This window comes from Meriones unguiculatus, chromosome 21 (genome assembly GCF_030254825.1).
Source record: "Meriones unguiculatus strain TT.TT164.6M chromosome 21, Bangor_MerUng_6.1, whole genome shotgun sequence".
NCBI classification, from domain to species: domain Eukaryota; kingdom Metazoa; phylum Chordata; class Mammalia; order Rodentia; family Muridae; genus Meriones; species Meriones unguiculatus.
The window spans coordinates 10,762,300-10,787,073 of NC_083368.1; the positions used below are offsets into that span (position 1 = coordinate 10,762,300).

Consider the following 24,774-nt stretch of genomic DNA (forward strand, 5'->3'; position numbering starts at 1 on the left):
CTGGGATACAAAGTGAGTAAATTGTCATCAATTTAAAAAAAAAAAAAGAAACTAAAATGGAGTAATCAGAAGCCCTGGCTATAAGTTCTAGCTTAGTCATATGATTTCTAAATTCTTAGTTATCTTGAACTGGATTTGTTTATAAGGCAAAGGTTGTTTGGCCACAGGATATGAAAGGTCTTCAGAAATCACCATTTAATTTGGGACCTTCTTTACTCTTTATATGTGACGTGGCACCCTGGTACTTGTCAAAAGCACTTTGAAAATAAATAAGGCCATTTACAGGATGTACTGGCATAGTGTTTGGCATATAGTGGAGATTCCACAAGTATTGTTTTGATTATGTTTCTAGATACTTTTGCATTCTATTTATGGTACTCATAAAATAGAAAAATATATAAATATTTTGAGAAAAAATTATTTAGGTATAAGTTAAACAATTTTGAGTACTAGGCTTCTTTGTCATTGTTGTTAAACTTATAAAGACACTAAAATTGTGTTGAAAAGAACTTTTATCTTATGGCATTCTTTTAAAGAATTTAGAAAGATTATAGTTTGAGGATTTTGAAATAAATGTTTTTGAACATCCAGATGGTTTGGAGGAAGATTACGTGTTAGTGAGTTAAGGTCAGTGACTGAACGCTATTGGCTTTCAGGTGTGCTTTGTCTGATGTGCCCCTTATTGTTTTCTTGCCTGTTAACTTTATGTGCCTGTTCCATAACTGCGGATGTTATAACCTTTCAAAACCCTTGGCTCCTGCTGAAGCTAGGGAGGTCTGCCCCAGAGCCTTCCTGGTGCTCTATGATTACATCTGTCACTAACAGATCTCTAAGCACTAAAAATGATCGATAAAACACACACTTTTATCTTTTCATGTAGAAATAAAATTTGTGCTTTGAATTTAAGCTTTATTTCCCAAGGTTTAACTTTAAAAGCGTGTCTACATAGGAATAAGCATTTTCATCTTAATTTGTGGATACTCACAATGTCAATCACTGATGAACTATGTGGGACACATTTCTCTGTGCCTGTCTGACCGTACTTTAATTTGTTTATGCATAAGATGTAATTGCAGGAAAGGATGCTTCCCCTTGGTCCTTGACCTTCGTACACATGTGAGATTGTCTCTGCTCATTCTTCACAGAAAAGCGGCCTTATAACTGTGAGATCTGTAACAAGTCATTCAAGAGACTTGATCAAGTGGGTGCCCACAAAGTGATCCACAGTGAAGATAAGCCCTATCACTGCAAGCTCTGTGGAAAGGGATTTGCGCACAGAAATGTTTATAAGAACCATAAGAAGGTAAAGACACTCATTAAGGCGCTATTTCCTCTGTGCTGATAGAGTTTCTGTTGTTTGGCAGATCTGTGGCTTTCGACAGGAAGTGAACAAGGTGGCTAGAGATGATCCTGCTTTTGCTTTCTCAGCATTCACTTGGACCAGTGCTCTCTGGCTTCTCTTCTCTTCTTCACTCTCTGAAAGCTGCTCTCTTAGGCAGTTTCCTTGTGAGTCTTGAGTTGATTAAGTAACTCTCAGCTGCTACTCAGCTCCAAGGACCCTGAGGTTGTAGCACTTTCTGTTTCTATTCTCTCCATTCTTTCCATCTTTAGACAGTCCATTCACCTTTCTCTGAGTTTCTTGTAGTGCCCTTTGCTAGGTCTGCCCTTTCTGCTGGGTGTGTTTTAGACTTTGTTTTAGCTTCCTATAGCCTGAGCCAACCTATTTACTTAGAGGACTGGTTTATTGGGCTTGCTTCAAAGCCTGGTGGTTGTCTGGATCTGTTGTTTTTATACTCAAGATAAAGCAGAGCCTCACCGTGGGGATGCAGCCTTGCTTCTCTCATTGTGACCAGAAGCCAAGAAGTGTGAAGGGATGAAAAGAAGTGCCTTCTTTATTATTATTATTATTATTATTTACATTTTATTAACTCTGTATCCCAGCTGTATCCCGCTCCCTTATTCCCTCCCAACCCCACCCTTCCTCCCTCAGCTTCTCCCTGCCCCTTTCCAAGTCCACGGATTGGGGAGGACCTCCTCCCCTTTGTCTGGCCCTGTTTTATCAGGTATCTTCAGGACTAGCTGCAAAGTCCTCTTCTGTGGCCTATCAGGACTGCTCCTCCCTTCGGGGGTGGGGAGTCAAAGAGCCTGCCATTGAGTTCCTGTCAGAGATAGTCCCTGTTCCCCCTACTATGGGAAACCAATTGGTTATTGAGCTACCACGAGCTTCGTCCGAGCAAAGGTTCTAGGTTATATCCATACATGGTCCTTGGTTGGAGAAACAGTTTCGGAAAAAACCCCTGTGCCCAGATATATTTGGTCCTTGTGGGACTCCCATCCTTTCCACATCATACTAACTCTCCTTCTGCTGAAGGTATGGTTATGATCAATCCTCACTTATTAAGAAAAATGAGATGTGCATTGGACATATGACAGAAGTCTACCGCAGAAGGCATCTGAAAGACTCTACCAAGCAGCGTTTCAAAACAGATACTAAGAAGTGCCTTCTTAGAGGACATTCTTTCCAGTGATGTGACATCTTCCTTTAAACTGCACCCCCTACAGGGCCCACTGTTTCCCCAAAAGCACTTTCAGCGAAGTACCATGCCTTCAACATAAGAATCTTTTGAGGGACAGCTGAGTTCTCAACCATATCCATAACCACCTGCACTTGAAGAGGCCCATGGCTCTCTCTATGCCAGATGCCCATGCCATCATGACTGTGCTGTCAATGCTAACCTGGAAAAATCCAAGAAAGTCACTTTCTTTAAAGATTTTTGGAACCCACTTGGAGACTGAGTCTATGGGCTACCTCTGAGCAGGGGTTTTAGGTCCTCTCCATGCATGGTCCTTGGTTGGGGTATCTGTCTCTGCAGAGCCCGCAAGGCCCAGTTTTTATGGCTCTGTTGCTCTCCTTATGGAGTTCCCGTCCCTTCCAGATCTTTTTATCTCCCCCTTCTTTCCTAAAATTCCATGCATTTTGTCCAAAGTTTGACTGTGAATCTCAGCCTCTGCTTTGATACCTCGATCAGTAGAGTCTTTCAGAGGCCCTCTGTGATAGGCTTCTGTCCTGTTCCCTGTCTTCTCCTCCATCCAATGCCTATCATGTTTGCCTTTCTGAATGAGGGCTGTCTCTGGCATGAATTCAGTGGCAGGCTCTCTGATCACCAACCCCTTTGGGGTGGGGTGTACAGCTTTTGCCAGGCAATAGAGGAAGACAATGCAACCAGCCCTGGTGGGACCTTATAGGCTAGGGTCAGATAGAAGGGGAGGAGTGTACTAGGGGAGGGCATAGGGAGAGAAGAGGCAGGGTGAGATTGGGAGGAGACAAGGGAGGGGGGCACAGCTGGGCCACAAAGTGAATACATTGTAATAAATAATAATAATTTTAAAAAATTTAAAAAGAGAAAAGAAAAAAAGAAAGATTTTGGTAGTACGTTGATCCTTATTCAAGAATTTATTTTTAATTCCTTGCTACAGGCAACTTTTGATGTTTTTTCTTTTTCTTTCTGTAAACGGCAGACATGTAAAATTATTTAACGTTCTCTCTTCAATCTTGGTTCCTTCATAAATGTAGAAACCAGCTCGCAAGTGTTTTCCCTGTCTGTCTGTTGTTTCAATAAGTTTTGACCATCACCCTTTTGATTTGTACAGTGCTAAGATGAAACTCAGGGCCTTGACCACATTTGAGGAATACCACTGAGCTTCATGTCCCTCCCTCAAGTGCGGTCTTTGACTGTTTTAATGTCCTGATAATTCTCTTTCCTCTTGATCCCTCCTAAACTTATCTAAGTAGGCTTTTGATACTTAGCACTTCTCAGCACAGCCTGCTCTACCAGGTGAGCCTACAGGTGTAACTGTTACATCCTTCTATGCTCCTGTGATGTGGATGTCAGATGCTTTGCACATTTCAGTGCATGTATGTCCTCACTTCAGTGGAGCGCCACCAGCCACCGGGCTCCTTCTCAAACTTACCTTCACTGCTTTGCATTAAGCACACCTAAAACAACTTGATAACTTGCTTTCTCCTGTTCTCATTAAACGGATTTCAGCAGGACTAGAGTGGTGGCTCAGCAGTTAAGAGCACTGGCTGCTCTTCCAGATGCTTGGGTTCAGTTTCCAGAACCCACGTGGCAGTTCACAACCATCTATCACTACAGTTTTAGGGGATTGGATGCCCTCCTCTGGCCACCTCAGGCACCACGTACATAGTGGTACCTAGACATGCATGCAGGCAAGCTACTCTTTTACATAAAATAATAATGCAAAATTCAAAAACCTCTCTGTGTGTGTAAAAGTAACTTATATTCACCAGTTGTAATTGTTGCCTCCGAGGCTTATTGCTACGACCTCCATCTGCTAACCTAGGCCTTTCCTGGAAGCTTCTAGCCTCTGTACAGTCTAATCTAGGCCTAGAATGTTTTCAGCCTCTGAGACTTATTGCCGAATAAGCTTACTCGTTCTAGATTTTTCTGAACCCTGGCTGGTTCAACTCAGCTGTTCTGGCTCAAATTCCTCTCCAAGCTGCTTAACCTCAAACTCTAGCAATCTATTCTAATCTTCTGCCTCCTTCTTATTCTCTGGCTCATTCTGTCTTCACCTGTGTCTAGCCTGTTCTTTCTTCAATTTAGTAAAACTGTCCCACTAAAACTGCTTCCTCCCTCTCTCTTTGCTGCTCTCTCTTAACCTCTCTTTCCACTCTGTTCTCGGCAAAGTTGAGCATATCCTATTCTGTCAAATCTTTCTCTGATTGATTACTTTGTTTGTCTTTCAATTAGACATCTCTTTCACACATGGCTGCTTCCTTCTGCCAATTTAATTTACCTACATTGTTTGGGATTAGAGGTGTGTGCTAAAGGTGTGTCTGTATTCCAGCCAGATCATACTGTAATCCAGGGCCTGTCTGCATTCCAGTCAGATCACATAGACATAGAAGGTCTTTGGATGTGATCCCTTAACAGAGCAGCCATATTGCTGGATTAAAATTCTTCTACCCCCCCACTCCTCTGTGTCGTGTGATCCATCATAGTTCATGTGTAGAGGTCAGAGATACTTCATTTTCTCCTGGAACTGGATTCCAGTTCAGATTGTTAGGCTCATAGCAAAGGTTTTTCACTGCTTAGCTACTGTGACAGTAGATACCTGCTTTTCTTTTACATGCTCTTTAACTTTTTCCCCTTTAGGTTATAGGCTCTTAGTTCTTCTGGACTTTATTTTTCTCACTCTTCACCTTTGCTTATCTCTTCTTTTAGGGCATGTTAGCTTTAATGTCACCTTGTTTATTCTGTAAATAATTCATGTCCAAATTCAGGAAAGTTGTCCTGGACATTCACCATCATAGAAATTTATGTGAAAATATAAATGATGTCAGAAATGCTTATTTATGGATGTAGGGGGAACAGTTTACTATTTTTAAGGGAAATTATTTATTCATTGTTATAATGTTTAGTAGGTGTTGTAGTGACTTATTTATGAGGACTTTCAAGAAACAGCAATCTTTTATGAAAGCATTAAAAAAGATATCAATTTTAGTTTCTGTCCAAGAAGAAAACGAAGTGGCAGATATATAAAAAAACAAGGCTGATTGATAGGTCCTTACATTGCCTCTGCCTGTTTTCTTGCTTCATACCCCTACATTTAGCTCAAGGACTACATCCTGGGAAGGGCTGTAGTCACTGTTGTTCCTTTGGAATTACTGTAAAAAAAAGTGTATTTGGCAAGTTTCCTGTGCAGACTCTGGAACCCTCTTAATCCTCTCTTTGATGAAACTGATCTGCCCACTTTTATGAGTTTTTCACAGTTTGGCTTATGTTATATGCCATATGGGAATTTGGCAGAGGATCTTTGCACTATCCCTCATACTTTTCAGCCATAAATCATATGAAAGTAATAATGATGTCTTAGGGAGGACAGAAACCACTATGGCTGTGATTTCCAAAGTGGAAAACATGCTCAATCCTTCTGCCCCCAGCACATATGTTTCTGTATGTGTGTGTTAGTGTGGTTTGTGAAGATGCCTAAAACATTCAAGAATCGTGTAAAAGAGTAACTCAACCTGTAGCTCCATAATTATCTATTAATGATCATTAAGAAAACTGCAAAATAATGATATATGGGGAAAAACAGAAAAAGAAAATCATTAGTGGTCAGTCTTATCTCCATCCATGTAGCATTTCTAAATGCTCTTTTAAATAAATAGAATAATCCTTTGGATTTTGCATTTGTCTTCTCTGCCTTTTTTTTTTTTTTTACCTTTTCAGGCGGATTGTGGTGCTGGACCATGACATTGCTAATAGTGTCATCATCAGTTCTAGGTTCAGCCAACAGTTTTTTCTCTTCCTCCCCATACGCATTTTTGTCTGACTCAGACTTCTGTGCTAAGGTCTGGCTAAAATAAGAGTCATCTATCTGGGTCCAGTGAAATTTGGGTTATTTGAGTCATAATTGGTCAGGCATTTCAGAGGAGACAGGGACTGTTAATTAATCATCTCTCTCCGTTTGTTTCCTGCCACACTTACTGCAAAGCGCAACTTTGGGAAAGCCTATGGTGATCCCTCCTTCTCTGTGAGATGGATGCTTATCTGCTGATGAGGGAAGTAGGTCCACAGAGGTTTATAAAGCCCCAAGGAAGTCATTGAGAGCTCCTTGGTGCCAGATATGTGCCTATTTATTAAAGGTCCTTTGTGTAATTTTCCAGGGATGAAATTGTAGAATCTAGTCACAACTTCTGGAAAAATTGTGTTGGATTCTTATAGTCATATTTCATTCATTGTAGTCAAACTCTGAACAATGGACAGTTTGTAAGCCTTCACCTTATTTTCAGGGGCATGGCTAGACATTACAAAGTAGAACTTGAAGCTTAAGTTTAAGAAGGATTTAATGAAATATAGAGTTGTGCATGTATGTTAATTTTATTTTACTGTTTATTACATTTATTTATTTACTTATTTGTGTTGGAGTGTGCATGTCATGGCATGCATGTGGAGGTTAGGGGACAGCTTGCTGAGATGGGTCTTTACCTTCCATCATGTGGGTCCCAGAGATGGAATCTAGGCTGTCAGGCTTGGCAGCTCCTGCTTTTATCTGAGAGCCTTCTTGACGATCTCTAATTGTTTTTACTGTAAGCAATATGTCTTGGGTCATGCTACAACCATTTGAAAGAAACTGTAACTCAAACTTTGTCGTAAAATTTTGCTAGACCTCAAAGTATATCTCTAAAAGGTCATAAATTCATCCACAAAAAACAGAGAAAAGGGGATAAATTTAACAAGAAGGGGGCAAAGTCTTAAAACTGGGCTAGGGAGGTATTAAGGTGGGGACTGAAAGACAGGCACTCAGTAAACATTTCAGCCGCCTGCCTTGCCTTTTGAGCCAGGTAGCTTTTCTTCAAGCCTGCCCAGGATAAGTTGTGTTCCTTCCTTTGTGCATAACCACCTCGAGTTCCTGGGATGGTGGTGACTGCAGTTTGAGTCTCACAGTTTTGAGTGCAGGTGGAATTTTAAATAATATCAGCTGGAGCTCACTCAGCCCTGGAAACTCCTGCCCTATTAATGTTGTTGCTTCTGTTCTTAAGTGGGTGAAGAAATAACAATGTGTAGCTTGCTTTTCAGTGAAATGTCTTCATGATGGAGGCACCTTTGACAAAACTTGTACATGTGAGAAATGTACATCGTCATCTTTTAATTATGCAAACACTGTGAAATGATGACCGAAGTCAAGCTAATCAACACATTTATCACCTGACATAATATATCTATCACCTAGCATGGTTCTCTACTCCTATGTGATGTAGTAAGAACACGGAAGATCTATTCTTATGATTTTAGGTATCCTCACTACAGAAACAAAACAAAAAGTCAACGTATGTGGTGATAGTGTGTTAATTAACCATGTTATCCATTTGTCAGAATGTAATGTTGTGTGATATACACGTAAGTAATTTTCATCAAAGAGAATTAAAAGTTACAAATCTATACTTCTTGCAGTTATATGTATATATAGCTCAATCTTATAGTCAGATTACTACATATCTCCAAAATTTATTATTGTTATTGGAACTGTGTACATTTTTACCAGTATCATTCCATTATTAGGATTACTAACGATCCTAAAAACTCCTGTATTATCTTTTTTTTCCAGCCACATTCCTGTCAACCACCACATGCTCTCTGCTTTATGAGTTTGACATTTCTAGATTCTACACAGTAATTTTTTTCCCCCAGCTTACTTTGTTTAGCACAATGTCTTGATCTTTCTGAACTTTTACTTACTCTGATGAGTATTTGGATGACAGCACACTGGGAAGTCAGTGATGTCCTTTTATTCTTGGACCTTAATTAAGAAACTCCTTTTCATCTTTGCTCACTTGTGATTTAGTGTCTGTCCTAACTTTTCTACAACCACAGAGAGAAATACTGGGGAGAAAAAAGAAGCACATGGTTACTTTTGTAATCAAATTTTAAAAACTTTTCTTATTCCCTTTTCTTCTTTAATAGACAACTCATGAGAATAAACCCTGAAATTGTTTATGAGTGTTTGGTGGCCAGTTATACAGCACCGGTTGGTTTTATCCTCAACCCCCAACACACACACCACAATTCCAGTGTTTTCCTCCGTGATAACCTTGTGAATTCTTGCCAGCAAATTATTGAACATAATATATTTTTTTCCTAAAAAAAGTTAATCACCACCAAATCAAGCACTATATTACAATATGTGAAGGCCTACAATCGTAATAATTCAAATAGATTTTGTTGACAGAGCTAAACATCATCTTGTATTTTTACATAAAAAACTTTGATATACTTTTGACCCCAGTTTGTATAGATTTTTAAATATAGAAAACCAGAGATGAGTTGGTGAGTGTCTTAGCTTGGCTGTTCAATGCTTTGATTTTTCTGGAAGAATCTCTCCAGTATTGCCTACCCTTTTCTGTGTTGAGTGAGCTACCTGTTACTCTACTGAACTTAAATTGAATTTGTCAACATTGCTCTAGTTCCATAGTATTTTCTGGGGGAGGAAAAGCCCTTTTAAAGAAGCCAGTTGTAGATCTGGCTGCATAATGTAGCCCATAGACCCCGTAAACATGTAGATAAAACACACTGAATCAGTTTCGTTTATCGTGTCGCTCACAGGGTTAGCATGCCTTCAGGAGAGGTTTGAGTCTGTATAACAGACTCCCTTCCTTGCTTCTCTTCTTTATTTCTCTACATCCATTTTATCTTTAATTAGCGTTAAGATTTTTCTTGTTTTTATTCATTCTTTGAGAATTTCCTATATGTAGTTTGATAATATTCATTCCCTTACGCAGATCCTCCTGAATCCACTCTCACTCTTCCCTACTCTTGATTTCGTGTCCCTCTTTTTCTCTACACTATCAAGTACAACTTTTGGATGGGTGGCCTTTACTGGAGTGCCGTTGTCTTACCAGTCGTCACACCTTTAAACAAAACTGATTCTCTCCCTCCCTCCAGTTGTCAACTCCCAATAACTCCTTAGCTAGGGGTAGGACTTCATGCTCACCTACCCTCCCCTGTGATTTTTTTTTTTGGTCTGGTTTGAATTTATGCAAGTCTTCTACAAGGTGTCATAACTCTGAGTTCAGATGTGTAACATTCCTGCCATGTCTGGAAAGCACTGTTTCCTTGTAGCCACCCACTGCCCCTGGCTCTTACAATTTTCTGTCACTTCTGCAACGGTCCCTAAGCTTTGGAAAGGGATAGCATGATAGAAAGTTCATTAATTTTCTTGTACGGTATGTTTCCTGAAAACCTCTCCTTGTTCTGTTATTTTCCTCCATCTAGGAAGCATAGACATTTCTTTATATGTTCTTAGGGAAAGTAAAACAATCTGGTCCCTGTGTTTATCACCCAGGTACCTGTCCTTTATCGCCTCAGCAAGGGAGACTTCCCTCAGATGTGATACAGTTCTCTTATTTTTTAATTTTTTTAATTAATTACACTTTATTCACTTTGTATCCTCCCATAAACCCCTCCCTCTTCCCCTCCTAATCCCACCTTCCTTCCCACTTCTTCACGCATGCCCTTCCCCAAGTCCACTGATAGGGGAGGTCCCCCTCTCCTTCCTTCTGATCTTAGTCTATCAGATCTCATCAGGAGTGGCTGCATTGTCTTCCTCTGTGGCCTGGTAAGGCTGCTCCCCCCTCAGGGGGAGGTGATCAAAGAGCAGGCCAATCAGTTTTTGTCAGAGGCAGTCCCTCTTCCCATTACTATAGAACCCACTTGGACACTAAACTGCATGGGCTCCATCTGTGCAGGGGTTCTAGGTTATCTCCTAGATGGTATGGCATGGTCCTTGGTTGGAGTATGAGTCTCTGGAAAGACCCTTGTGTTCAAATTTTCTGGTTCTGTTGCTCTCCTTGTGGAGTTCCTGTCCTCTCCAAATCTTACTATTTCCCTCTTCTTTCATAAGATTCCATGCACTCTGCCCAACAGTTGGCCATAAGTCTCAGCATCTGCTTTGATAGTCTGCAGGGCAGAGCCTTTAAGAGGCCCTCTGTGGCAGGTTCCTAACTTGTTTCCTGTTTTCTTCTTCTTCTGATATTCATCCTCTTTGCCTTTCAGGATGGGGATTGAGCATTTTGTTAGGGCCCTCCCTCTTGATTAGTTTCTTTAGATGTACAGATTTTAGTAGGATTATCCTGTATTATATGTCTGTATGAGTGAATGTATTTCTGCTTCTGGGACAGCTCACTCAGGATGATCCTTTCCAGGTCCCACCATTTACCTGCAGATTTCATGATTTCCTTGTTTTTCATTGTTGAGTAGTATTCCATTGTGTAGATGTACCACTATTTCTGTATCCATTCTTCAGTTGAGGGGCATCTGGGCTGTTTCCAGTTTCTGGCTATTACAAATAAAGCTGCTACAAACATAGTTGAGCAAATGTCCTTATTGTGTACTTGAGCCTCTTTTGGATATATGCCTAGGAGTGGTATAGCTGGATCTTGAGGAAGCGCTATTCTTATTTGTCTGAGAAAGCCCCAGTTTAATTTCCAGAGTGGTTGTACAAGTTTACATTCCCACCATTAGTGGAGAAGGGTTCCCCTTTCTCCACATCCTCTTCAGCATGTGTTGTCACTTGAGTTTTTGATCTTGGCCATTCTGATGGGTGTAAGGTGAAATCTCAGGGTCTTTTTGATTTCCATTTCCCTGATGGCTAATGAGGTTGAGCATTTCTTTAAGTGTTTCTCTGCCATTCGATATTCCTCTTTTGAAAATTCTCCATTTAGCTCTGTTCCCCATTTTTTAATTGGATTACTTGGTTTGCTACTTTTCAGCTTCTTTAGTTCTTTATATATACTGGATATTAGCCCTCTGTCAGGTAGAGGGTTGGTGAAGATTCTTTCCCAATCTGTAGGCAGTCGTTTTGTTCTGATGACGTGTTTTTTGCTTTACAGAAGCTTTTCAGTTTCATGAGGTCCCATTTATTGATTGTTGCTCTTAGAGCCTGTGCTGTTGGTGTTCTGTTCAGGAGGTTGTCTCCTGTACCAATGAGTTCAAGGCTCTTCCTCACTTTTTCTTCTAACAGATTTAATGTGTCTGGTTTTATGTTGAGGTCTTTGATCCAGTTGGACTTTAGTTTTGTGCAGGGTGACAAGTATGGATCTATTTGCATTTTTCTACATGTAGACATCCAGTTAGACCAGCACCGTTTGTTGAAGATGCAGTCTTTTTTCCATTTTATGGTTTTGGCATCTTTGTCAAAGATGTTCGGTGTTCGTAAGTGTGGGTTTATTTCTGGGTCTTCTGTTCGGTTCCATTGATCCACCATTCTGTTTCTATGCCAGTGCCATGCAGTTTTTATTACTGTTGCTCTATAGTACAGCTTGAGATCAGGGATGGAGATACCTCCAGAAGATCTTTTATTGTAGAAGATTGTTTTAGTAATTCATATTCCATATGAAGTTGAGAGTTTTTCTTTCCAGGTCTGTAAAGAATTGTGTTGGTAATTTGATGGGAATTGCATTGAATCTGTAGATTGCTTTTGGTAAGATGGCCATTTTTACTATGTTAACCCTGCCAAGACATAAGCATGGGAGATCTTTCCATCTTCTGATATCTTCTTCTAATTCTTTCTTCAGAGACATGAAATTTTTTTCATACAAGTCTTTGACTTCTTTGGTTAGGGTTACACCAAGGTACTTTATGTCTTTTGTGGCTATTGTGAAGAGTATTGCTTCCCTCATTTCTCTCTCAGCCCTTTTGTCTTTTGTATACAGGAGGGCTACTGATTTTTTAAATTTAATTTTGTATCTGGCCACTTTGCTGAAGGTGCTTATCAGCTACAGTTCTCTTGACCACCTATTTCAAATCTATTCACTGAGGCACTGTCTATGCTCCTCTTCATTTCCTCCAGAGCTCGTGTCACTTCCTAATGTAGTATGTGTGTTTATCATAAGCAGAGGAGGAAGGCCCTGTGGTATGGCATCTTCTGTTCTCCCTGCATCTTCATAACCTGCAATGGGGATAAGCCATAAAAGTGAAGTGCACACTAGAGCTGATATAAAACACCGAATGAAATCGAAGCCGGTTCTTCTACCACGTTTCTTTTGGAGTTTTCCAGTTTTTGAAAATAAATGTTTCCTCAAACATAATATTAGCAATGTTAAACTGTTATTTTTTTTGTCACACATATTTTCTTTGGTGATTGTAAACCATTTTTCCTTTGCAGTTTTAAATTCATTTAAAATTTTTTAATTAAATATATACTTAGAAAACATTGTCCCACTTAAATATTAACTCACATTTTCTTCTATGAGATTTAATGTTTTATTCTTCACTTAAAAAAAAATGCTGAAGCCGATATCTTCAGTCTCAGCATTTGTGATAAAAAGATCTGAGGACTGACACAAGCTCAAGGCCAGCCTAAGCTTTGTAGCAAGACTGTCTCCAAAAGCACGATGTGGATAAACAAATACTGAATCCACATGGCTTCTCTCCTACTGTAGAAAGTGATGGGCCCAGCTTTAGTTGCATCAAAACCCTTCTGAAATATTTTTGAAATTTTGAAAATTTTTCAGTAATAAAATATTTGTGAAATGAAACAACAGTTTTTAACATTACTAATATAAGGTTTGATGGTACATTAATTTAAAAGACAAAACAAAACAGAAAACTCCAAAAGAAAAGTAGTAGAAGACACCGTCTTCAATTTCAGTATTCCATGCTTCAGTCAGACAGCTTGGAATGCTGTGTTCATAAGGTCTGTTGATGTTACATAGTGGAAAAATGTTCTCCTGCTCTGTTTTTATTTCCTCTAGAATTTCTGTGGCCAAATAATACATTTAAACATCTTAAATTTATCCTGGCTTTGGATATTTGTTTCCTCTACCCTTTATGTGTCAACAGTGGATACAGTCATGATTATGTTTATGCCACACCATTGTTGTTAGTGATGTTCCTTGTTGTTGAATATTGAAACGTTCATCAAATTGTGAAATCCTATGTCAATATAATGTTAATAAAATATCTTCCTTCAGTTCCCACCTGCATTTTTATACTAATACCATAAACCCATCCAATTTATAGCTTATTTTGTCATAATGAAAGAATCCTGTTTTAGTTTTGAGGGTTTTGATAATATATTTGTGAGCCTTATTAAGTTTTGCCATCTGGGATGCGAGTGATGGCTCAGCAGTTAAGAGAACTTGCTGTTCCTGTAGAGAAGACCGAGGCTCAGTTTCCAGCACCCACATGGCAGTTCATAACCATCTGTAACTCCAGTTCTGGGAGATCTGATGCCCTGTTCTGTTCTCTGCAGGTCCTAGGGTGCACAGGCCATACACATACAGGCAAAATGCTCATATGCATACAATATAAAAATCTAAAAAAAAAAATTAAATCTTGCCATCCACAGTATAGAATAAGAGTTTGTTGACAGTTTTTGTCAAATTGATTTCAACTTCTGTGTGACCATTTCAATACATGTTTGTCTGTCATGTACCACAGCCTTTACCACCACACACATTTTTGGCAGGTCTTCAGTTTTTCATCTTAAAATGGTGACAATAGAAGCATTGTAATCAGGAACTTGGCTCTTGGAGTCCATTAGCTCTTGTATTTAACATGGCATCTAATACAAATCAAGTGTTCAGTGAATGCTTAACCATTTGAGTCCATACTCTGTTGCAACTTAAACACAAAGCAACCCTGAAAATTCAGATGACTTTAAATGCCTCAGTGAAGTTTTAGAAAAAAAGTGGAGACCATGTTTGTTTTAAATTTGCCGTGTTGGCTTACAGAATACATCTGACAAAGTCTCTCTGTGTGTTTAGATTACTAATTTGAGATATCCAATCTCCTTTGATAGTTATCACATTTCTAATGACTTTGAGAGTTTCACAGAACAAATGCTTTCTTCCCGTGAGTGCATGTGGCTGTGCTCCTCCTCAGGAGCAGAGAGCGGTGAGGAGAAACGGTGTGCCATCTGCTACCTGTAATGATGATCTCACTCTCCCTTCCCTGACGTGGCATGTTTCTTCTGCAGACCCACTCTGAGGAGCGGCCATTCCAGTGTGACGAATGCAAAGCCTTGTTCCGCACCCCCTTTTCTCTGCAAAGACACCTGCTAATCCACAACAGTAAGTCACAGTGTCGGCAGCTGAGGACAGATAGAGTGACTTGCAGTATGTTCTTAGACTTTTTAAGAGTTCCAGAAGTTCATGGTGAATTGTAAAACAATCTGTTTAAAACAAAAAGAAGAAAGATTACTTTGTTTTCTTAGAGTGCCGTTAATCATTCTATGAGATACTTTATTTTACATCTTCTCTTCCTAGTGTTTATAATTTGTATATAAAAAGATACCCCATATTTAGTGTACATTGAACATTACATTGAAACAGACTTTCATTCTCTTTCAACCACGGTGGTTAAGGGAGCACATCTACCTCTGTAAAACAGGCAGCTCTTTCCCAGGCCAGGGTTTTATTAGCTCACAGGCCTAAAGTTGGAGATGTTCAGAGGGCACATCCAACTCAACCCCGTTTCAAGGAGAAACGGAGCATCTTGAGCGTGACGGGGCCGTTCAGGCAGTGGATCCCACACCACATCAGGGTGTCTCACAGGCAGGCACCTATCTCAGTCCATGTAAAATTCCTGGCTCTGTGCTGGCTTATTTGGGGAGGCAAATTGTTTTTATTATATTCCAAACAGATACATACCTTTTAAGAAAATTGCACACATAAAGCTCCTACTGCTGCTTAAATATTCCAAATACAAGCATGTGACCATTGGTTGTAAAGAGTGGTAACAGAAGGAAATTTCTCTGCTCAAGCCAAATGCCTAATATGAAAAGCAATAGAAATCTTAAGGTCTAGTACACATTGGTGATGACCATGAGGAAGGAAACTGCTTCCTGTAGAGAAGGATGGGGTTATTGCAGTTCAGGCCAGTCACGGTGCAGACCTGTTCAGTGCTCACCCTAGCTTTCCACTTCCTCACAAAGAACAACTTTTTAAAGAATGAAATTTGTTGCACTACCATGGGAAGTATTCTATCAGATGGCTTAAGAGAGCCATTTTAGAATAGGCATTTATACACGTGGACTTCAGTCATCCTTTTGAGATGCATGTGATTGAATTTGGCTTTATGCTCAGGGGATTTTTGTTCGGAAAAATAAGATTTTATTTTACACAACAGCAAAAGAAATTGTAACATCAGTAATCTGATACTTTCAGTATTGCCTTCTTGGTTCTCAGCAGCTCTGCTTTAGAGAAAGGAGCGAAGTGGCTTATGAGGCTGTGCTCTGTGGTCTGCAGCTAAAATGATGATGAGCACCACTAGGGGAGGCTCTCTGAAGCTACAGTGTGGAATCTGGCCAGGTCAGCACTGTAGGGTGCAGACAGGCCTCGGCGAAGACCTGCGAGTTAAAGCAGTAGGAGAACCAGACCGGCCAAAGCACAGAGAAGGAAGTATTAGATCTTGTTTCACACTCTGTTAACACTACGACTAGATTCACTTCAAGACCTGAGGGCTGGTATTATAAGCACATGTCTTTCCCGTGGATTAACATGCCAGCTCTTTTCCTGTACACTGAAAACCAAAAGGCAGGTCTCTGGCTAGCTTCTAGGGGTTAAGGCTGGCGAAAGTTCAGATGAAAGTAAGACAAGGAATCTGATAGAAATAATACATCAGAACTAGGAAGTCCTGGTATTTTAAGACAAGGAAATCTGAAATCCTGTGCGTGTGGCATGACTACTGACTGTATTCTCAGGTGAGAGGACTTTCAAGTGCCATCACTGCGACGCTACGTTTAAGAGGAAGGACACCTTAAATGTTCATGTGCAGGTGGTCCATGAAAGACACAAGAAGTACCGATGTGAGCTGTGCAATAAGGCCTTTGTTACCCCTTCTGTGCTCAGGAGTCACAAGAAGGCAAGTGGGGGCTTCGCCAAGACAGTGCGTTGGAAGCCACTGTGAGGTTATGGGCACACGTGCTGACTGTCATGCGACAGGTTTATATCAACTTCCGACAGGCTTGCTAACAATAGCAAGGGTGTGATTATGATAACTATCTAGAAACACCCGTGGTCTCTGTTTTTCAGAATAGGCATTTTCCCATGGAATGAAACCTCAAAGTTACATTTTGTGAAACCCTCAGCTTTACTGATGGGTGCGCTTGGGAAACACTAAGACTCTCTTGACTTTCAACCATATTCACCTAACACAGATGATTTCTTGTGAAAATATGAATAGCACCTCAAGTAGGTTGTTTTTATAGGACCAATTCAGGTGTTTACAGAAAGTCCAGGGCACAGGGGATTCCCTGCTGCAGTTCCCTGCTGCAGAAACTGGGGTTTCATACATACTGATTCAGTTCACATAAAATAGTTTCATTTGTGATTTTGAGATTACTTTTTATAGTATGCAAACTGAGAGTCTGTTTTTGTATTTCATAAATAAAAATACATCATTATAATAAATGCATTTTAAACCGCTTTAAATGGCTGTTTTATAACAGTCAGTTAAGGATTCCAAAGTTGGTGGTGCGAGCACGGTGCAGATAAAACCTGTTCACGTCATTGTGAGCAGGAAGCAGGAAAGGAAAATACAGGAGGAGCATGGCAAGATATATTCCTAAGCAGACACCCCTAGTGACACTCTTCAGCTAGGCCCCACCTCCTACCTTTCGCCCACCTACTAACAAGGCCATCAGATTTAAATCCAACCCTGGACTGTCAAAGACTTCGTGATCTGATAATCTGGAAATGCCATTGCACACATCCAGTAAGGTCTTTATCACTAATCCACTAGGCAACTTTTTTTAATTAATTTAATTCTTTCATATCTTACCTCCAGTCAGTTTCCCCTCCCTCCCCTCCTATCAGTCCTTCTCCTCCCTCTACCTCTTTCCTCCTCATTCACTCCTTGAGGAAACTACAGGCCTCCCAAGGATACCAACCAAACACGACATGTTAAGTTGCAGTAACAGTAGGCACCTCCCCTCATGTTAAGGTTCGATAGGGAACCTGGTACGAAGACAGGGATCCCAAAAGCAGGCAAACATGTCAGAAACGACCCCTGCTTCCTCTGTTAGGAGGAAGCACTACAGCGTGTGCAGAAGGCCAGGTCAAACCTGTGCAGGCCCCCGATTGTTGTTTCAGGCTTTGTGAGCCCCTGTGAGGACAGGTTTGTTGGCTCTGGGGGTTTTTGTGGTTTACTTGACTTTCTTAGCTCTTCCCCTTCCTCCACAGGATTCACCGAGTCCCTATGCAACTCTCACTTGATGGTCATAATCAACTATTACCAGACACTACCTGCTTTTAATAATTTTCAGGCTACTATCGGAACATACTCTCAAAACAATATTATAAAAACAAACTTAAAAATAGCTGAAGAAACTGCTTCCCCCCATCTCTGCATCAGTCCTCCACCTCAACATTTTCCTTTGCTCTAAGTTTGAAAACCCCTGATGCTTCACAGATTACTGTGACCCCTTATTCACTAGAATGAAGAAAACAAAAGTTATGTTGGTGGAAAACTTAGTCTCCTATTGAGTTTCTGAGGCCTTAACATACTCTGTCTACCCCTCCTTGTGGGGCTGTCAGCAGTTTTGTTTTGCAGTTTTCATTTGTTTGTTTATATATTTGGTGTTGATTGAACCCAGAGTTTCCTGCGTGGTAGGCAAGCATCCGAGCACTGGGTTTTATTCCCAGCCCTAGTCACTGGCTTCTTTAAACTGTGTTTTGCTGGTGCTCTTTCTCTTTCTCAGGTATGATTGTTTGGTGCATACATAATATGTTGAGGACAGAAACTCTCTTTCCAATCGACTGCTCAGTTAACACCTGCTGGTTTTCAAGATCAAACTAGATGTACATGCTTTCTGTTTTGTAGTAAAAATCTGTCCGGAAAAGCATAGCATAAGTAACATATGACTTTCTTGAGATTAACTCTGCCCTTCAGAGTGAAATACTCACAAAGAATTTGGAAAATTTCAAAGGAAATGTCACTTGGCAGCAATCGCAGGCGATTCTGGCCTCGTTTTCATTGTGTGGTTCTGCTCCATGCACTGGTTTTATATAACTTAATCACGTTTAGTTAGACATAAAGGCTTAAGCAGTAAACTGCAGAATTATTTTTGAATTAACACTAATGCATGCTTCTAAGGGATCTTTGAACCCCTGGGATTATCCATGATAAATTGTTTAAAGTCGCATTGTGACATTAAATCATTTTAATGAAACATAATCTTGAAAAATACAGATTTACTATTGTCAGAAGTACTTAATCATCTTTACCAAAGCCTTTGTATTTATCGTCAACCATTTTTATTCCTGTTCAGACACACACAGGAGAAAAGGAGAAAGTCTGCCCATATTGTGGCCAGAAATTCGCCAGCAGTGGGACCCTGAGAGTTCACATCCGGAGCCACACAGGTATGGAGAGTGACCTGGGGCTGAAACCCTGGAAGTTAGTGTTAGGTCAGAGAGCAATAATGTCCAAAGAGGACCCAGACACAGTTAGCCTTTCTAGGAGGATCATCAAACCCAATTCTTTTTACTTGAGAAACATCTCCAAAATTGAGTAAAATATACTCAAGTGTAAATACTAAGTTAATTTTTAGTTGAAATGTAAGTGTGATATACAGGATTCTGCTGGGCAGAGTAGGTGGTACCAGCCTCATGTTTATGTAGACAAAAGGCCTCCTCTTGATCCAGTCTGTCACGTACACAAGAGCTGCCTTTCTGAATTAAAAAGTACCTGCCTTTCTGATCAGATTCTCTAGAGTTTTACTTGTGTGGCCCGAGGAAACTGTGATATTTGCTGACTCTTAAGGGTCCCAGACTCATCTCTGTTACTTTTCCCGTGAAACTTCTCCAGGGAAAGAGAAGGTGGCCACTGGTGAATAGCTAAATATTCTTGAAAGAAATTTGACTGCAGTTTATCTATTGTGTAGACAAAATGATTTTTACACTATTTCTGCTTTCTAAATGATTTCATGCTCATCTGAATTATCTTTCCACGAAACAGAATGCATTTATTGAATTATGTAGCTGAAGCTTTCTGATGAAAGGCCATAATACATGACATAAAAAATCATATTTCCTACACCCAGTACAGTGTCTAGAGTAATAACTGTTTTATGGGTGAAGAATTATTAGTTTAGGTAGATAAAAAATTGACACTATGACTTTAGGGATAATGAAGGAAGGACATTAGAGCATAATTTGAATTTTTTGTGGACAAAGCTAAAAGATATGTCTTTAATATAGGACCTTAGAATAGTCACTCACATACTTGTAAATGACACACATAACCAGAAACAAACCAAGCACGATGGATGCTGGGTACGTTATAGAGTATGTCTGAGAAATTATCTAGAGAAAGCAAGGGTTTTAAGACAATAAACAAGGGGTCCAAGAAATAAAATACGTCCAAAAGGCCAGAGACACCGAAGGAAAGGAGCATCAGAGGGCCGTTCTTTGAACAGGTGTCACAATGAGCAGTGCCCGAAGCTGCCTGCACCCCGCTCAGTGCCCTCTGACAGGGAGGCATGATGATTAGGAAATAGCCCTGCAGTGGGGTATCATGGATGTCCTTGGCCATCCCTTCCTGCTGTGTCACTGAGGCCACATGGAGTTAGGTCTGGTGAGGGCAGCAGTCTTTGTATGCCAGCCATACTTAGTAGACATTGCTTTGGTACACTGAGAAATTATTGTTGTTTGCATGTCTGCATAGATGTATCCCTGTTCTGTTTGTAGATAGAAGGAAAGTGGAACGTTTATAGAGAAAATGAGTTTTTTCTACATATCAGAGTAATATGTTTTAGTAAAGTAATTCCTAAGATACGCTTGTATGACTAAATCAAGCTTGGTGTCATGAGACTCTTAGAGTTTAGAAAACATTAAAGCATAGATTCCAGCACAGAAAAGATAGACCCAGTCAAATAGAACTTGAGTACTCCTAATGTTTCCATTTTTGTGAACTTTGTGTGCTTGTAGGAAGAACAAATAGTAGGGAAATAAAAATTTCTTAAGTATCATCTCTCTGTAGAAGCTGTATAGCTTAATTGATAAGGCTTTCCAGACCTTGAATCTGAAAATAATTAGCTTGTTGAAATTCAAGAATTTTATGTGAGAAAATATCAAATATATCATGTTCGTCCTGTTGTCTAAAAACAGTTCATATTATTAGACATTATATATATATATGTGGAATATTCTAAAATTCTACTCATTTTGCAGTGGATATAGTTTACCATATATCTGACTCTGGGCCAAATTGAGGCATGGTGAGTCAGTGTATATATGTGTGTACGTAGACAGTTTTTTTTTTTTTTATGCACATGCAGGGGACAGAAAAGGAGTAGAGTATGTGTGTGTATGAACAAATTCTTGTGTAACTGCTTGTTTGTGTGGGCATTTTTTATCACCATATTTTTCTGTTTAAACTCAGACCATTTTAGAGTCCCATTTTCCAACCCTGCTTTGTGTCCTTTGACAAGCCTGTTCAGTGACAGCCTCCTGCCGAGTGGCTGGAGCAGTGTTGCAGAGCTTGGGCTGTCTGGCTGGTGGCTGGTGGCTGCGGCAACCCTGACATGGTTTTCTCTTCCACGTGTGAATAAGCAGTGTCATAGCTCATCTTTAGAAGCTGAGCATCTACTTACTCCCAAGAGCTAAGCCCAGTGAGGACAGTTACTTGGGTACTTTGGGTACTCTGTCAGAAGAGCAGCAGTTTCTACAGTTTGAGATTTTTGCCAAATTATCTTTCTGTGCCTTTATTTTCATTTTCCTCTGTGAAATCATATGGTTTCATTCATCCGTTTTTAATGCTGTTTTGCAGTTTCTGGTTGCTCTCTGGGGTACCAGCTGTAAGGAATTCTGTATTGTTTATGGGATGGTCGGTGAAACACTTCAAGCGAGATGGTGCCTGAACACAGTGGCACCGACCGACACAGGTCTGTGGGCACAGTGCTTGTCTGAGGGGCGCACAAACTGCCGCCTCAACACCTCACACTTGACCGTTGTGGAGGGCCCGAGGGAGCGCTTGTTTCTCTCCACAGCTGTTGACCACATTAGCAGTCTAATCAACGTATCTTATTAGGAAATGTAAAAATATTTATTTTGTTGAAAGTGACACAGGAATTCCACTCCAGGTTAACATGCTTTTATAGGAAATAACTGTTTTCTAATCACAAGCCATTAGTGAGAATGAAGACATCGTTTGACTTGGGTGTCTGGTTTCTGAGGAGACAGCTTTGTACCTGTTTCTTCATTCATCCTGTGGTATGTCCCTGGAGTTGCACAGTGTGCAGCAATCCCACAGAGTATTTTAATAGTCTTGATCAAATACTTTAGGGTATTTTTTGCTACTGGACTGAAAATAAAGAAGCAGACTTTTAGAAAAGGATTTGTTGTCATGTGCAACCTAAAATTATTTCAGTGATCCTTTTCCGTTCCATCACTTTAAAAGCCATCAGTCTGGGTTGAACCTTTCACCCATGAAGGAGTCTGTAACAGGAGGCACAGGTCATCCAGGAAACATCTTTTTGAGTCCTGCAGTTCTTTACATTTGCTAAGGCCATTGCCTACTTTGGACCAAGAGTTACCATAAGCACTGTCTTGAAAATTCTGTTGTCATACTGGCACAAAAATTAAAACTCCTTTCCAAATTCAAATGAGTTTTATTCATTAATATTAGTTGGCAAATCTTATTGAATGACACTCTATTTCTTATATTATTATTTTATTTAGTTTCCATTTCTTTATAGCAGCTTGTGAGAATTCTCAAGTTCATATCTTTTCTTCCAATTTTATCAAAATCTTAAATTGGGTATATGTTGGGATTTTTTAATAGAAATCTATGTTGAATGTTGATAAGGAATTAGTTTGACATCATACTGAGCATAATTAAAATATCTGTGTATTAACTTTGACAAGATACATTTTAAATGGCTATATTCCTGATTATGACTTAAATAAAGAAATGTTTAAAGAACTTGGATTAAAGGAAAAAAATGTGCTATGAATACTGAATTGTGGATGCTGATTCTTCCTTGGCATTAGACCACGGTAACCTTCAAAGTTCTCTCTTTTTTTTTTTTTTAGTATATCAATGTTTTTTTATTTTTAATTATACTTTATTTACTTTGTATCCCCCCTCTAGTTCCCTCCCTCCTCCCCTCTCCCAATCCCTCCCTTTCTCCCCCTTCTCCACACACTCCTCTCCCCAAGTCCACTGGTAGGGAAGGGTTTCTTTTTCTTCCTTCTGATCCTAGTCTGTTATGTCTCAGGAGGGGCTGCATTGTCTTCCTCTGTGGCCTGGTAAGGCTGCTCCCCCCTCAGGGGGAGGTGATCAAAGAGCAGGCCAATTAGTTTATGTCAGAGGCAGTCCCTCTTCCCATTACTATGTAACCCACTTGGACACTGAACTGCCATGGGCTACATCTGTGCAGGGGTTCTAGGTTTTCTTCATGCATGGTACTCGGTTGGAGTATGAGTCTCCTGTGCTCAAATTTTTGGTTCTGTTGCTCTCCTTGTGGACCTCCTGTCCTCTCCAGCTTTTACTATTATTCTCCACTTCTTTCATAAGATTCCCTGCATTCTGCCCAAAGTTTGGCCATAAGTCTCAACATCTGCTTTGATAGCCTGCAGGCCAGAGCCTTTCAGAGGCCCTCTGTGGGAGGCTCCTAACTTGTTTCCTGTTTTCTTCTTCTTCTGATGTCCATCCTCTTTGCCTTTCAGAGTGGGGATTGAGCATTTTAGCCAGAGTCCTCCCTCTTGATTAGTTTCTTTAGGTGTACAGATTTTAGTAGGATTATCCTATATTATATGTATATATGAATGAGTATATACTGTGTGTGTCTTTCCGCTTCTGGGACAGCTCACTCAGGATGATCCTTTCCAGATCCCACCATTTACCTGCAAATTTCATGATTTCCTTGTTTTTAATTGCTGAGTAGTATTCCATTGTGTAGATGTACCACAATTTCTGTATCCATTCTTCAGTTGAGGGGCATCTGGGTTGTTTCCAGCTTCTGACTATTACAAATAAAGCTGCTACAAACATGGTTGAGCAAATGTCCTTTTTGTGTACTTGAGCCTATTTTGGATATATGCCTAGGAGTGGTATAGCTGGATCTTGAGAAAGTGTTATTCCTATTTGTCTGAGAAAGCACCAGGTTGCTTTCCAGAGAGGTTGTACAAGTTCACACTCCCACCAGCAATGAAGGAGGGTTCCCCTTTCTCTACAACCTCTCCAGCTTGTGTTGTCACTTGAGGTTTTGATCTTGGCCATTCTGATGGGTGTAAGGTGAAATCGCAGGGTCGAAGTCCAAGTGGATCAACGACCTTAACATAAAACCAAACACATTCAATCGGTTAGAAGAAAAAGTGGGGAATACCCTAGAACTCATTGGTACAGGAGACAACTTCCTGAACAGAACACCAACAGCACAGGCTCTAAGAGCAACAATCAATAAATGGGACCTCATGAAACTGAAAAGCTTCTGAAAGCAAAGGACACTGTCCTCAAAACAAAACGACTACCTATAGATTGGGAAAGAATCTTCATCAACCCTCTATCTGACAGAGGGCTAATATCCAGTATATATAAAGAACTAAAGAAGTTGAAAAGCAATAAATCAAGTTATCCAATTAAAAACTGGGGAACAGAGCTAAACAGGGAATTCTCGATAGAGGAATATCAAATGGCAGAGAAACACTTAGAGAAATGTTCAATGTCATTAGCCATCAGGAAAATGCAAATCAAATACTCTTAAAATTTACTTTGTTTGGGAGTGTATAAGTTCTTGTCCACCTTAAAATCATGATATATTTATATTATACACTTGAGACCACTCCTTGACACTGTGAAAGAAAAAACAAAAACAAACAAAAAGAGCCTCTGGAGTATTTATTGAGTGTATAGATGAACCTCTTTTGCTCAGAGATATACCAGTAGTTAAGAATTGTTAGCCTTTGTGTTCTGATCTAGGCCCTCTCTGTATCAAAATCCCTTGCCTTCCTTTCCATTCTCATTCCTGTTGCTTTATCCTACTGTTGGTGGGAAACTGGCTCTAAAAATAAGAATTGAACACATAGTTCAAGATCCAGCATATCAGTATCTATAGAGTTACAGTTTAGTGAAGAACTTAGGGGTAAATATTTGGCCAACCATCCACAAACTTAGTTTGAAAGTGCTCTCTCTCTCTTTCTCTCTCTCTCTCTCTGTGTGTGTATGTATGTGATTTTGTATGTTGTGAAGATATGAGGATACCCTCAGATAGTTTTATTTTAGCCTCTATCTGTCTTTACTT

General features: G+C 40.0%; 1 protein-coding gene across 3 annotated transcripts in view; it reads left to right on the forward strand.

The window, feature by feature from the left end:
* The window catches only part of Prdm5 (PR/SET domain 5), a 153,162-nt gene that overhangs the window by 86,385 nt on the left and 42,003 nt on the right, over window positions 1-24,774 (forward strand). For all 3 annotated transcript variants that reach the window (XR_009588146.1, XM_060373751.1, XM_060373750.1), the window contains exons 9-12: window positions 1,146-1,303; window positions 14,506-14,599; window positions 16,231-16,391; window positions 18,799-18,892. Coding sequence is in view for 2 of the 3 variants with exons in the window: in XM_060373751.1 (XP_060229734.1) it covers window positions 1,146-1,303; window positions 14,506-14,599; window positions 16,231-16,391; window positions 18,799-18,892 (507 nt within the window). In the remaining variant the exon portion in view is untranslated. The remainder of the gene's footprint in view (window positions 1-1,145; window positions 1,304-14,505; window positions 14,600-16,230; window positions 16,392-18,798; window positions 18,893-24,774) is intronic.